Source organism: Echinops telfairi, unplaced genomic scaffold (assembly GCF_000313985.2).
Source record: "Echinops telfairi isolate 266 unplaced genomic scaffold, ASM31398v2 ScPeMD7_4225;HRSCAF=4972, whole genome shotgun sequence".
In the NCBI taxonomy this organism is placed as follows: Eukaryota; Metazoa; Chordata; class Mammalia; order Afrosoricida; family Tenrecidae; genus Echinops; species Echinops telfairi.
In genome coordinates, this window is record NW_022108124.1 from 21,451,455 (window position 1) to 21,464,282 (window position 12,828).

Here is a 12,828-nt window from a genome sequence, read left to right on the forward strand (position 1 = left end):
GTGTTCTCTCTCATATTGATGCAATTCTATAGACTTGGGCCTTATCAAATTGATTGTTTTGTGTGTGACATTCCTATAAATGACTTCCTGATGAAATCCTTCATCCAAAGTTCCCCCTTTCCCCCAAATCTAAACAATCAGAGCTAGTCATTATTTTTATGTCAATTGAAATGGCCACGTGGAAATGTGCAAACAGTGTGCACGTGACTGAGGCAAGGCTGCCTCGGATTTTCCAGGAATCTCTTTAAGATAGAAGGTCAAAATGTTGACCAACCCTGGTCTTGGACATTTTCTTGAAAACCATCAACTGCAAAGAATACAACTTCTCACCTTAAGCATTGTGATTTTTCACACTTCTGGAGCCCCACCCACCCCTAGAACTTGAAGTGTGTGGGGGGATCATATAGCATTGGTGTTTTGTTTGTTTGAGTTTGGGGGATTCATTACCATGTAGGAGATGAACCAAGAGTGGCTGGGGGTGAAATGGGACTAGTAGCCCACACTTTGAAAAGCAGTGGTAAATAAATTCACTCTAGGAAGGTTTGGCCAACCATTCGTTTCAGAAATGTGGGCATCTCTGCAAAATGCCTGCTGGCTGGGGCAAGGCCAGGGCAAACTCACTCTGTTTAGACTTCGACCCTCAAAGAGACTTTCTAGCCAAAACTTTCACTAGCACTCGGTCCTCTTTAGCCACAGCCATTTCTAACATCTGCACGTTGAGTCCCCAGAGTTCAGGTGAAAATCCAAGAGCAACTCTAGCGGACCGGACGTAGCAGGGAAGGAGCCACAGACTCCCGCCTTCCTGCTGAGGAAGTTAACTGGTCCCTGCTTTTGTCATGGGGCTGGGAGCTTCAATCTGCCAAGTAGACCAAGCTGCTCTTCCTGTTCACCCCTGCAGGCCCAGTACTTCATGCGGATGTCAAAGACAGAGTGACAATCATCTTTAAAAACATGGCCACGAGATCCTACTCAATCCACGCGCACGGGGTGAAGACGGACAGTTCTACAGTGACTCCCACCTTACCAGGTACTGAGGGGGAGGAGGGGGCAGGGGAGGACTCTACAGCCTTGCCAGAGAGGAGGGCTAGCACGGAGGAGGCATTCTCTCCAAAGGAGTCTGTCTACAAGAAGTGAGGAGGAGGTGGTTCTCAAGAAGAGATGCAGGGAGGTGTGGCTGTGAGCATCATGCACACCTGCACATGCATGTACCACGAAACCCACAGAGGAGCGCTACAGGGAAAGCGTGAAGGCGGTAGGCATCTGCGAAAACTCAACCAGGAGTCAACTGGGCCACGATCTCTCAGCCTACAGCTGGAAGACACCCCTCATTTGCCATACAGCCTGTGGCTGAGTATTTCCATGCTTGTCTCCCCCAGATGCTAAGGGCTACTTAGAGGCCACCCCTTACATTTAAGTCCCCAGAAGCTAGTATCTGACATGGACTAGGAGCATTTCATTAATGAACAGGCTAAAAGATGTCATAGATTATATTCAAAAGCTGTGTGTTCTCTTTCATGGAAAACATTTTTCGTTTATTGTCAGCCAGGCTTCTAGAAGACCATTTATCCACAGGTAGTTAGAAATGACCGATTATATCAGACGAGGGGGGGGGAAATCTGTCTAGACTTGCTCCATTCAATTAGGAGACTGAGATAGAAACAAACAATTACAACAAAAAACAATCCCTTTAGCCCCCCCCCACACACACACACATTTGTAAGATAAACAATAAATAGATGCATTATGTAGAGTTAAATGTCAGTGTGAAAAATGCTATGAAAAATATAATAATGAGGGGAGAGCTAGCTCAGACTGGGGATGAGAATGTGCTCGTGTCTGACGCAGGGAAAAGAGCCCAAAGCTAGATTCAAGTTCACAAGGATTTGCGTGTGGGGAGACAAGATCTGAGGGAGGGCAGGGCTGGCAGGAGAGGACTTCACAGGTCATCTTTAGGATGCTAGACTTTATTATGTTTTGTTATGGGCTTTTTTGTTATATTTATGTTACGTTACATTACATTACACAACATTACATTACACTACACTATACTACACTACACAACACTACATTACACTACACTACACAACATTACATTACATTACACTACACTACACTACACTACACTACACAACACTACACTACACTACACTACACTACACTACACTACATTACAACAAAAGCCCATGTCAGGGCTTTAGGCGATAGAGTGGTGATCTTACAAACACTTTTTAAAGGACTGTTTTGCTTGGTGTCTCAGTCAGAAGTGGCAGTCGAGAGAAAGTCAGTGTGCTGGTTAACGTTGTGTTCATTTTAGTTTACTGTGATACTTAGTGGGGCAAATCTTATGCCATCATTCTCCACTTTGTGATTTGATATGAGCAGCCAGTCTGTTGAAAGGGATGAGTCCTGGGAGGTGTGGCTTGCATCCGATAGATGTGGATGTTCTGACCAAGCTTGTGATCTCTTGATCCTGCATCCAACTCCTTATCCTACTGATGTGAGCCAGCAGCCTGCCATCTGGCCTTCACAGTGGGTATTGTCCAGCTCCCAAAGGCCCATAACCTATCAAGCTGCCATCTGACTTGTAGACTTTGGTTTGTCAGATGCTGCAACCACATGAATCGCAGAAAGCCTCTGCCCTGAATCCTGACCCACAGATTTGGAACTTGCAGCCCCATGATTCCATGTGATAGTTCCTTGAAATATATATATTTATACATAATCATATCAGTATATAAGATATATTTGATATACATTAATTCTATTTCTATATTAATTGAAAATATATAAACATATTTAACAACATAAATATATTTATAAATATAAAATATATATTTCAAGGAATTATCTCATGGATATATATATCACTCTATTATATGACACTATTAACAATATTATATATTATATCATATTAGATTTTATTCATTTGATTATTATAGAGTATATTGATTTTGCCCTTGAGAGGGTACAGTAGAGTTCTAGAGGAACAAAATCATTAGGATGAGTTTTCTGACTTGGTTCTCAAATTGGCCTAGTTTTAATGGTGCTAATAGTTCTGCCTCCAGTAGTAAAGAGGGCGCTACTCATCCATAGCACCAGGTGGAAATATAGATATGCAAAAGATCGACTATTTGTGAGAGAAGGCTCTGTGTGATCGATATTCCTACAGTGTTGGCAGAATGCGGAGCTTAAGGAAGCTGGTGTGTTCGTCTTGCATCATTTGACATGAAAGTTGTCACCTGCAGGTGTCACCTGCACCTGTGGTAGCAAAGCTGACATTAAAAGCAAATCCTAGAGTCAAATATCATAAGAGTGGCTGAATTAAAACACAACTGGATTTAAGAACTCAAATGGTATCTGAAATTAAAGTGAGGGCTTCGGTTGTGTAGAAATGGGATCCTGCAGTTGGGAGGGAGACATATGGACAGATAATCAGGAAGCTGGGGGCACTGGGCCCCTCCCTGGATCCACTCCTGGCAACACAAAGAAGCCTTGTGCCACAGATTAGCTAGTGCGGTGCCATTTGAAGATACTGCTGTGCCCACGATCTTTGATTGTGGATACGAGTCAAATGAAGCCCTTACACCTTCAGTCTTTCCTTTTTATCATGATGTTGCTCTTCCCACAGGTGTAGTGCATTGGATTCTTGTGTGTTCCACCTGGTGAGGTGCACAGATCCGGTCAGCATTGATGTTGATTTTCCCCCAAATAAGTCGTTCGTCTTGCGACATTCCTTCCTCTGCCGTCCAGCTTCATTTCTATCTCCAAGGCCGTATTTCCCAACTGCGAACTATTCTTCTATGTTTTCAACTTTTTTCTAATAGCCAGCAATATCAATACATTTGACTGCATGTTTAATTGATAAACTGAAGTTGGTACAATTCCTTAATTTCTTCATTACTGGCTTCAGTGATTTGTTTAACAGTTGTATAACTGGTCTTTCTTATGGGCATGTAGATATTATCCTATTCAAACAGTATTGTATTTCAAAGTACGTCTTGAAACATTCTTTTTAATGATAAATGTGATGTCATTCTTCTTGAATTTGTCATTCGTTCCTGGCATAGTAAATCATGATTGTCCAATTCAAAATAGCCAATACTAGTCCATTTCAGATCGCTAATGCCTAGCATATAGATCTTTATGCATTCCATTTCTGGTGACTTGAAATTTCCTAGATTCATACTATGTACATTCCTTATTCCAATGATGGTGGTATAGTGATTTTCTTGGTATGACTATTGTTTTTTTTAAATCATTTTGTTGGGGGCTCTTACAGCTCTTATCACAATCCACCCATCCATTGTGTCAAGCACATTGTACACTTGTTGCCACCATCCTTCTCAAAACATTTGCTTTCTACTTGAGCCCTTGGTGTCAGTTCCACTTTCCCCCTCCCTGCCCCACCCTCCCTCCTTCATGAACTCTTGATAATTTATAAATTATTATTTTTTCATGTCTTACACTGACACCAATGTCTCCCTTCACCCACTTTTCTGTTGTCTGTCCCCCTGAGAGGAGATTATATGTAGATCATTGTGATTGGTTTCCCATTTCTCCCCCCACCTTCACCTTACCTTCCTGGTATGGCTACTCACAATAATAGTCCTGAGGGGTTTATCTGTCCTGGATTCCCTGTATTTCCATCTCTTACCTGTACTTGTGTACGTGCTCTGGTCTAGCTGGATTTGTAAGGTAGAATTGGGAATCATGATAGTGGGGGGAAGAATCATGAAAGCACTAGAGGAAAGTTGTATGTTTCATTGGTGCTATACTGCACCCTGACTGGTTCATCTCTTCCCCGTGACCCTTCTGTAAGGGGATAGTTGCCAACAGATGGGATTTGGGTCTCCACTCCACACTCTCCCTCATTCACAAAATCCTCAATATGATTTTTCTTTCTGGGTCTTTGACAGCGGATACCTGATCCTATTGATACCTCATGATCACACAGGCTGGTGTGCTTCTTCGTGTGGGCTTTGTTGCTTCTCAGCTAGATGGCCGCTTATTTAACTTCAAGCCTTTAAGACCCCAGATACTATATCTTTTGATAGTCAGACACCATCAACTATCTTCACCACATTTGCTTATGCACCCATTTTGCCTTCAGCAATCATGTGGGGAAGGTGAGCATCATGGAATGTCAGGTTAATAGAGCAAAGTGTTCTTGTAGTGAGGGAGTACTTAAGTAGAGGCCCAATGGATATGACTCTTCTATCCATAGTAATTCCCACCAAACCATTGGATGTGTTTCCTCTTTTCTTAATGAATCTGGCTAAGAGAAAATGTGGGGAGATGCTGATAGAAGTATATTCTGATGTGAGTGATTGTTAGCATGGTTGTGAACTTGGAAATCTAAGGAGGGGATTGGTAAATCTTGCCATCCTGCTGGGTGTGAAATGAGCCATTTCAGAAGCAGGAGGTGAGGCTCTCACTACCATCAAGAAAAAGAAGCCAAGAGTGGTTTACCCTTTGGACCCAGAAATTCCTGCACGTTGAACTTTCCTGATCCAAGGATAGAAAGTTATGGCACCAGAAGGGTGGCAGAATGAAGAGCCAGAGCATTAGGCCAAGCTTCCAGTAAACAAAATGGGTTTGGGGCACAAATTTTGCTTGCAATGTGGGATACCTCCAGGCACTTAATTGGGGAGCTTGGCTTTTAAGGGCCCATGGAGTCAGCTAGAGCTGAGAGTCTTGGAGCTGAGGTTTATAAGGAAGTGATGCACCGTTAGGCGTTTATCAGCAGAACTTAAAGGAAACCTGTAACACTTCCTGAGCAGGGCAGGGGCCAAGGCCCACAGATTGGCCTACCTTTGGACATGGCTGAGAAGAGGCTGTCCTGAGCAAAGAACTCTATCCTGAGCATTTCTGATCCTAAATTGTAGCTTGTTCACTTTCCTAATAAAGCTCATAATTTTAAGTATGGGTTGTGAGTTCTGTCAGGCCCTTGCAGGGATTCATTTAATTCACCAACGAAGGAAAGAGTGTTCCGGGGAGAACTTTCAAGTGTCAGAATTGGTAAAGAACCTTGGGAGATGGAGACACGTATGATATAGGACTCTTTACAGGACTCTCCTGGGGCTGATGTGGTTGATTCTCCCTGGGATGTCAGAAGCTGGCCCCTTGTCATTCTTACCTCATGAATGCTTGCAGCAGTTTCTCCTCCTTCTGAGTCATGGCCCATCAGCAAATGAAGATTCTGAAACCTTCCCTCTACCAGCCTTGTTCAGAGCGAATCTGCTGCAAACGGCCTCTTTCAAGTGCAGAAGAGGCAGGATATCATGCTGAGGACTAAGACGCGCCTGGCCCGAGCCAGGGTGTTTTCAACGGCCTCGTGTGCATGTGCAAGTTGGATGATGGATCCAGGAGACTGCAGGCAGATGGATGCATTTAAATGTTGGTGTTGGCAAAGAATATTGAAAGTGCCATCGACTGCCAGGACAACCCGAACTCTTGTTCTTGAAGAACGGCCAGGATGCTCCTCAAGAGCCATGATGGTGAGGTGTCTCACGTCCATGTTGTCAGGAGTTCTAGTCTCTGCAGAAGGGCATGGTGCTTGGTAAATGGAGGATCAGCTAAACAGAGGAAGACTCTCCACGAGATGGGTCCACACTGTAGCTGCACCGCTGGGCTCAAACAGAACAGTTGTGAGGACAGTGCAGAGCTGGACCGTGGGCCTGGGCCTGCTGTCCATAGGGTCGCTGTTGAGTCCACACAAACCTGATGGCACCTGATACCCACCACGTGCCCCAGCATCCTGGAGCAGCTGGCTGGACAGACAGATGGAATAGCTTTCCAGAGATAGGGTTTTTGTGCCAGCTAGGTGACACTACTTTGCATAGTTGGGGCAATGTTCTCGGGGATAGGGCGGGGGGCTGTATATGCTATGAGCCATCATCCGATTTGTGTTGCTGTTTCTCCCAAAGCCAGAATTCATGAGTGCAGAAAGCAAGCAGTGGAAATGAGAGTGGCACCCCTACTAGCCCTAGTGACCCACTTGCAAAACGTTTGCTTCCTCTCTCCACAGTCCTGTGCTCTATGGGTGTAGATGTCCTAGTTCCGAAGGGCGAATGCTTCCAGTGAGAGGCACGACACTGCTACCACTGAACTGAGCACCTCATCGCCTTGGGCTCCTCCTGCCTCTCACTTAATAGGCAAAGAAAGCAGTTGCCCTATTGGTTGGGGTGATTGATCCTAGTCATCAAAGGAAATCAAACTGATATGGCCTCCTGGAGGCAGAGAAGAGTAGGCCTGGAACACAGGAGAGAACGTAGATGTTGCTTTGTACAACCATGCCCTAAGGTTTCTGCCAATGTAGAGCTACAGCAACTACAGGAAGGAAGGTTTGAGTCCCCCTACCAGGTAAGGTCGTGATCAGCTGAGGTGACTGCTGAGGGCAAAGAGAGTATCTAGAGTGGTGGAATAAGTGCTTTTAAATACATTACAACTGCATGGCCATTAGTAGAAATGAGGACTGTAATTTGTAATTGTTATAAATATCTCCTTCTTGCTTTGTTATAAGTGTGCAATACACACATAGATGCATTTATATATGTACGTTTGTATGTGTGTGAGTGATCTTTAAAAGTTTGAGGAAGAATGGAATTAATCCACAAATATTTGAAATTCCCCCCTTGTAGATATCAAATGTCTTTATTTTCTTCCATCCTTTATTGCAGTACTGAGTATAAAATGGAAGATGAAATGGGCTAATGTTTTTATTTATTTATTTAATGAAAAGATCATTTTATTGGGGGCTCTTACAGCTCTTATAACAATTCATACATCAATTGTATCAGGCACAGTTGTACATATGTTGCCATCATTGTTTTCTGAACATTTACTTTCTATTGAGCCCTTGGTATGAGCTCCTTTTTTCCCCTCCCTCCCCTGGGCTAGCATGTTTTTGGTTGTCTACTTTTTAGTCCTCTTATGATAGGCTTAAGTTTAATATGACACACCTGTTCCTCACTTGTTGACTATAGTGTTATCTAACATTTCACATTTTAAATAACTTTTCAAAACTTCCTCAAGGCCTCTGACAGTCCAGGCTCCATACAGGTCATGTTTGGGCCTCAGGTACCCTTCACAGGTCACCTCAAATGATATTCCCAAAAGACCTGGTTACAGTAGGCCCACTACCCCACTAGCTGTTGGACAATTCTCCATCATCCATGAGGCCTTGGTGTGGGACAGACAATGCACGGTTGCAGCGGTCAAGGGGAAGCTGGACAGAGGAGCAGTGGCTATAAGGATGCCCGATCTTTGAAGCAGCAGCAGAGAAAGCCCAGGGCCATGGGAAGAGTGGACACGTGTCTGAGAGGCTGAGGACAGGAGAGAGCGGCTTGACTGCTGGCTGAGGAGAGGCGGGGCTGTGGGCCAATGGTTGTATGCTTCAAAGGGACTGATCCTGGCTTGGGATAACCTATTACCTTCTCTAATAAACCCCCATAATTGTGAGTCTTGTCCGTGAGTTCTATGTGGCCACTGCAAGAAGTTACTAACCTTAGTATAGAAGTAGAGGCAAGTGGGAGGAACGGCCGGTGTGAGTAGGCAAGGAACGGTGGGACGCAGAGGAGTGTTCTGACCGCTGCCTCTTTGCAGCAGGGAAGCCAGAGGTCAGAAATGGCCCCCAAACCATTGACTGTGCCTCGTTTGATTCCCTAGTACAGGCTTGTTGGACTCTAGCAAGGGCTCCGTGAAAACCTGGTGGCATGAATATGAAATGATGCATATAAAATACATGAACAGCATGGATGGATGGGGAGAGGGATGGACCAATTCTCACCATCAGAATTGGTGAGTAGGCATAGCCAAAAGTCAAGGTCATGAGTAGCTTGTACAGGAAGCCCTAAGGTCACAAGCAAGAGAGAGCTGGCTAGAGAAGAGCCCAGAGCACCCAGACAGAGGGTGGGACACTGGCAAGGTGAGAGGGCGGGATGAATGGCCGTCTTCACGATGAAACGTCCCGTGTCCAGGTCAACATCCAGGTGTGGTCATGTCTTACAGGTGCAGAGTTGAGGCAGAGTGAATTGCAGCAGAGAGGAGGTAATTGTACTAGGTCACGGACCAATGACATCAAGAGCTCTAAGGGGTCCTTGGCAGGGAAGAACCATCCTTCAGGAAATTGCTAGAGATGATAGAAACTATGGAGAGATGGGAGGCACAGTGAAGCCAAGGGCACTGCACAGAACAGGCCAGATCCCTGACCACAGGGAAGACTGAGGAACCGTAACAGCCACTGCAGGGCGGGGCAGATGGAAAGCACTTGGCGTTTGAAGAGAACAAAGTATTAAGGAAATACACTTCAAGCTAAGAAAAGATCAGTTACAACCTTAGAGTTGTTCCTTCCTGGCTTTTGTGATACAAACTATCACAATCAATTCATAATTGACAGAAAAAGACATAAAAGTATGTCTTACAGATTTTCTTAATACTGAATTTAATGGAAGTTATTGTATTGGCAGATATTTTTGTATGTACATTTTCCCCATAATTAAAAACACAAAGAAAAACCAAACACAGCAAATTGAATTCCTGAAAACAATCTTAAGCATACTTTTTTTTTAGTTCTTAAATACTTACTCTGATTTTTCTCATTCCTGGGTCAGTGGTTATATATAAATATACCCAAATGTATTAATATTTCATTAATTTAGGTGAAACTCGGACCTACATATGGAAAATTCCAGAGAGATCTGGCGCTGGGAGAGAGGATATGGCCTGTATTCCATGGGCGTACTATTCAACTGTGGATCAAGTGAAGGTAAACTTCAAACCATTTGTGTTTTGGCACTTCCCAAATTAGACGTACAATTAAAAGAAGATGGGGTTAGTTTGCCTGTGTTAAAATTCCTGTATTAAGCTCTATAATCCACTTTTTCTTTTTGGGGGGCTTGTTTAAGGATACAGTTGTAACTATCTGTGACTGCTAACCACAAGGTGTGCAGTTTGAATCCACTACTAGCCACTTCGAAGGGTTGTTGAAGGCGACTCTTCCCCTAAAGATTTATGGCCCTAAAGCCTACGAAGACAATTCTGCTCAGTTCTACAGGGTCCCGCTGGGCTGGAATCAAGCTGATGTTCTATTTGGTTCTACCCTATGACTGCTGATAGTGGCTAACACAGATATATCAATCAATATAATATTTTCTTCCCCTGTTGATATGAAAACATATTAAAGAATTGACATGCAGGGATCCAAGCCCTGCTATGTGATCATAAAAATGCTGAGCTCGGCTACCACATAGCAAAAGGTGCACCATGATTGCTTTGTAGAATTAAATTTAGAGTCCGCCGCTCTGTCCAGAATTCTAGACCTGTCCACTCGACATCCCGCCAGCATATGCCGCAAGCATTGGGAACTCACCGAGCATCGCAGCAAACAATTTGTTCAAGCCAGAACCCCGACATCCAGCACCTACTTCCCCCTGCTCACCAAGACAATTCACCTACCTACCTCAATCCAGTCCTTCTTTCCATCCTTCTAATTTGCCTCAACTACTGCAATGGGCAGCCTCTCAGTCTCCAGGCTCTTCCCCAACCAACCTGCTTCCTTCACTCCCCTGCCCAGACAATTGGTCTCAAATGCAAATATGCTGTCATTCCTCATCCTATTTCTCAATGGCTGCCGATTGCCTAGAAGACACAATCTAGAATTCCTTAACACTGTGCTCAAAAGTCTGTCAAGATTTAATCTGCCACTGCTGGTGCCCAGACCAAGCTTCTCAAGTTAAGAGGCTTCCTCCTTCCATCTACTGGTTAGTTAGTGCTTTTTTTGCCTCCCCTGGAGGTGGCAATCGTTCCCTTCTCCTATTTCTCTATTTTCTCTATGGGGCAAGTTCCTGGGTGTGTTAGTCCAGGTAGACTAGAGAAACAAATCCAGGGAGACTCATATGTGTATAAGAGCAAACTTTATATACAAGAGCAATTGAATATTGAGAAAGCATTCCACCCCAGTCCAGATCAAGTCCATAAGTCAGATATTAGCCCATATATCCAATACCAATCTATAAATTCCTCTTCAGACTTACACAACACATGCAATGACACCAAATGCAGGAAGATTACAGGTCAGCAGGTGGGAAGTATTGTGGGTCCAGTGGCAGTGGAAGCATCTCAGTGCTGGCGTGGGTCTCCATGTGGTTTCTTCAGCTCCGGGCCCTTGGTTGGTTCCATGTGTCATGTCAGCTGCAATGTCTCCCAGGGAGTGAGCCAAGAGAGAGTGTCCCACCTCCAAAGTTCCCAGAATCCTCAGGAGAAGGCCATGCCCACACAGAGGTCTCATTGGCTATGACCTGATTGACAGGCTAGACTCCACCCCTTCACTCTTAATCCCCTCCAATTGACAAATGATTATATAACTACTAGACTGGGTGACAGGAGCACTGTTTCATTTCTCTCTGGGTTCTTAGTGAATGGCACAGGGCTTGGCACCTAGGTACACTCATTCATTTTTGGATACATTGGACCAACATGGTTCATTTAGGGTCCCAATGCTGCTCAGGAAATGAGTTATTTTCTAAGACGCCACATCACATCAGCAAGGCCCACTGTTACAGTCTGTCAAGAGAAACATCTACTGAGTTTGTTACTAGCACCTTGTTGGGCAAAGTTCTACTTAAATCCATCCCTCAACGGTCCCTGAGGTCACAGCGATCGGGTCCCCACTGTCTGCCGTCCTGACCAGCATCACAAGGATGACTGATGCTTTCGCTTGTTCCCAGGATCTCTACAGTGGATTAATTGGACCGCTGATTGTTTGCCGGAGATCGTACTTAAAAACATTTAATCCCAAAAAGATACTGGAATTTTCCCTCCTGTTTCTGGTTTTCGATGAGAATGAATCTTGGTATTTAGAGGACAATATCAAAACGTACTCTGATCACCCCGAGAGAGTGAACAAAGATGATGAGGAGTTCATAGAGAGCAATAAAATGCACGGTAGGACACACCGTCCCAAAGCCTTGTGGTCCCTCTTTTAATCCCACTCTTCTTTCAGGTAAAACTAGACCACAAGCTTCATTGAAAAATAAACCACTCTGCCTCACTTTGTCTGCGGGGCAGAGTTCACTTTGATGGAAACTCCATCCAAAATCGTTGATGAATTTCCCCCTTGAATCCCCAAATCTCATTCCCTTTAAATAAATCTACCATGAGCATGATGCCTTTTGGTACCAGTTGGCTAGAACAGCACTGTGAGACTTCGCTGGCCTGAAGGTTTCCATGTCTGCCTTTGCAATGAAGCCCAAGTCCCGTTACCTTAATAAGATCCCCTCTCTTAACCCAATGTACGTATTTTCTGTAAGACAGCTGTTGGTTGAAGTATCCTGAAAGGTAATATGAAAATCCGATGCTCTCCCCAGCGATCAACGGAAGAATGTTTGGGAACCTTCATGGTCTGCAGATGCGCGTGGGAGATGAAGTGACCTGGTATCTGATGGGGATGGGCAATGAAGTAGATTTGCACAGCGTGCATTTCCACGGCCACAGCTTCCGGTACAAGGTAAGAGCCCCCAGCAGGGTTCTGCTCTCCTGCACAGAAAAGATGTTCTCAGTAACTTGTGAAAAGCTGGAAGTATCAAGTGTTAAGTAAACTCCTTCCCAGGAGGACTAGCAGGTGGGTGGTGGTGATGGTTTCCATTGGCATTCCTTGCCCGTGACCCCCTGATGACCCTGGCATTTCCTGGTTGTTTCCTAGTCTTTCATGGAGTTCAGCTATTCCCTTGTAAGGCATTTGAATGGAAGGGCAGCAGAGGGTACAGGCTGCCAACCTAATGATGGACCAGGGTACCGGTGAGCAGGCAGCACTTCAGTGCAGCCTTTGCT

The 12,828-nt window shown here is 44.6% G+C and overlaps 1 protein-coding gene across 1 annotated transcript; it reads left to right on the forward strand.

The window, feature by feature from the left end:
* The first annotated feature begins 483 nt into the window (after nt 1-483).
* On the forward strand, nt 484-12,610 carry LOC123522266 (ceruloplasmin-like). The gene is made up of 5 exons (XM_045295008.1): nt 484-517; nt 899-1,027; nt 9,660-9,766; nt 11,727-11,943; nt 12,366-12,610. Exons 1-5 carry the CDS (start codon nt 484-486, stop codon nt 12,593-12,595), a joined length of 717 nt encoding a protein of 238 aa, XP_045150943.1. The 3' UTR covers nt 12,596-12,610.
* Nucleotides 12,611-12,828: the final 218 nt, after the last annotated feature.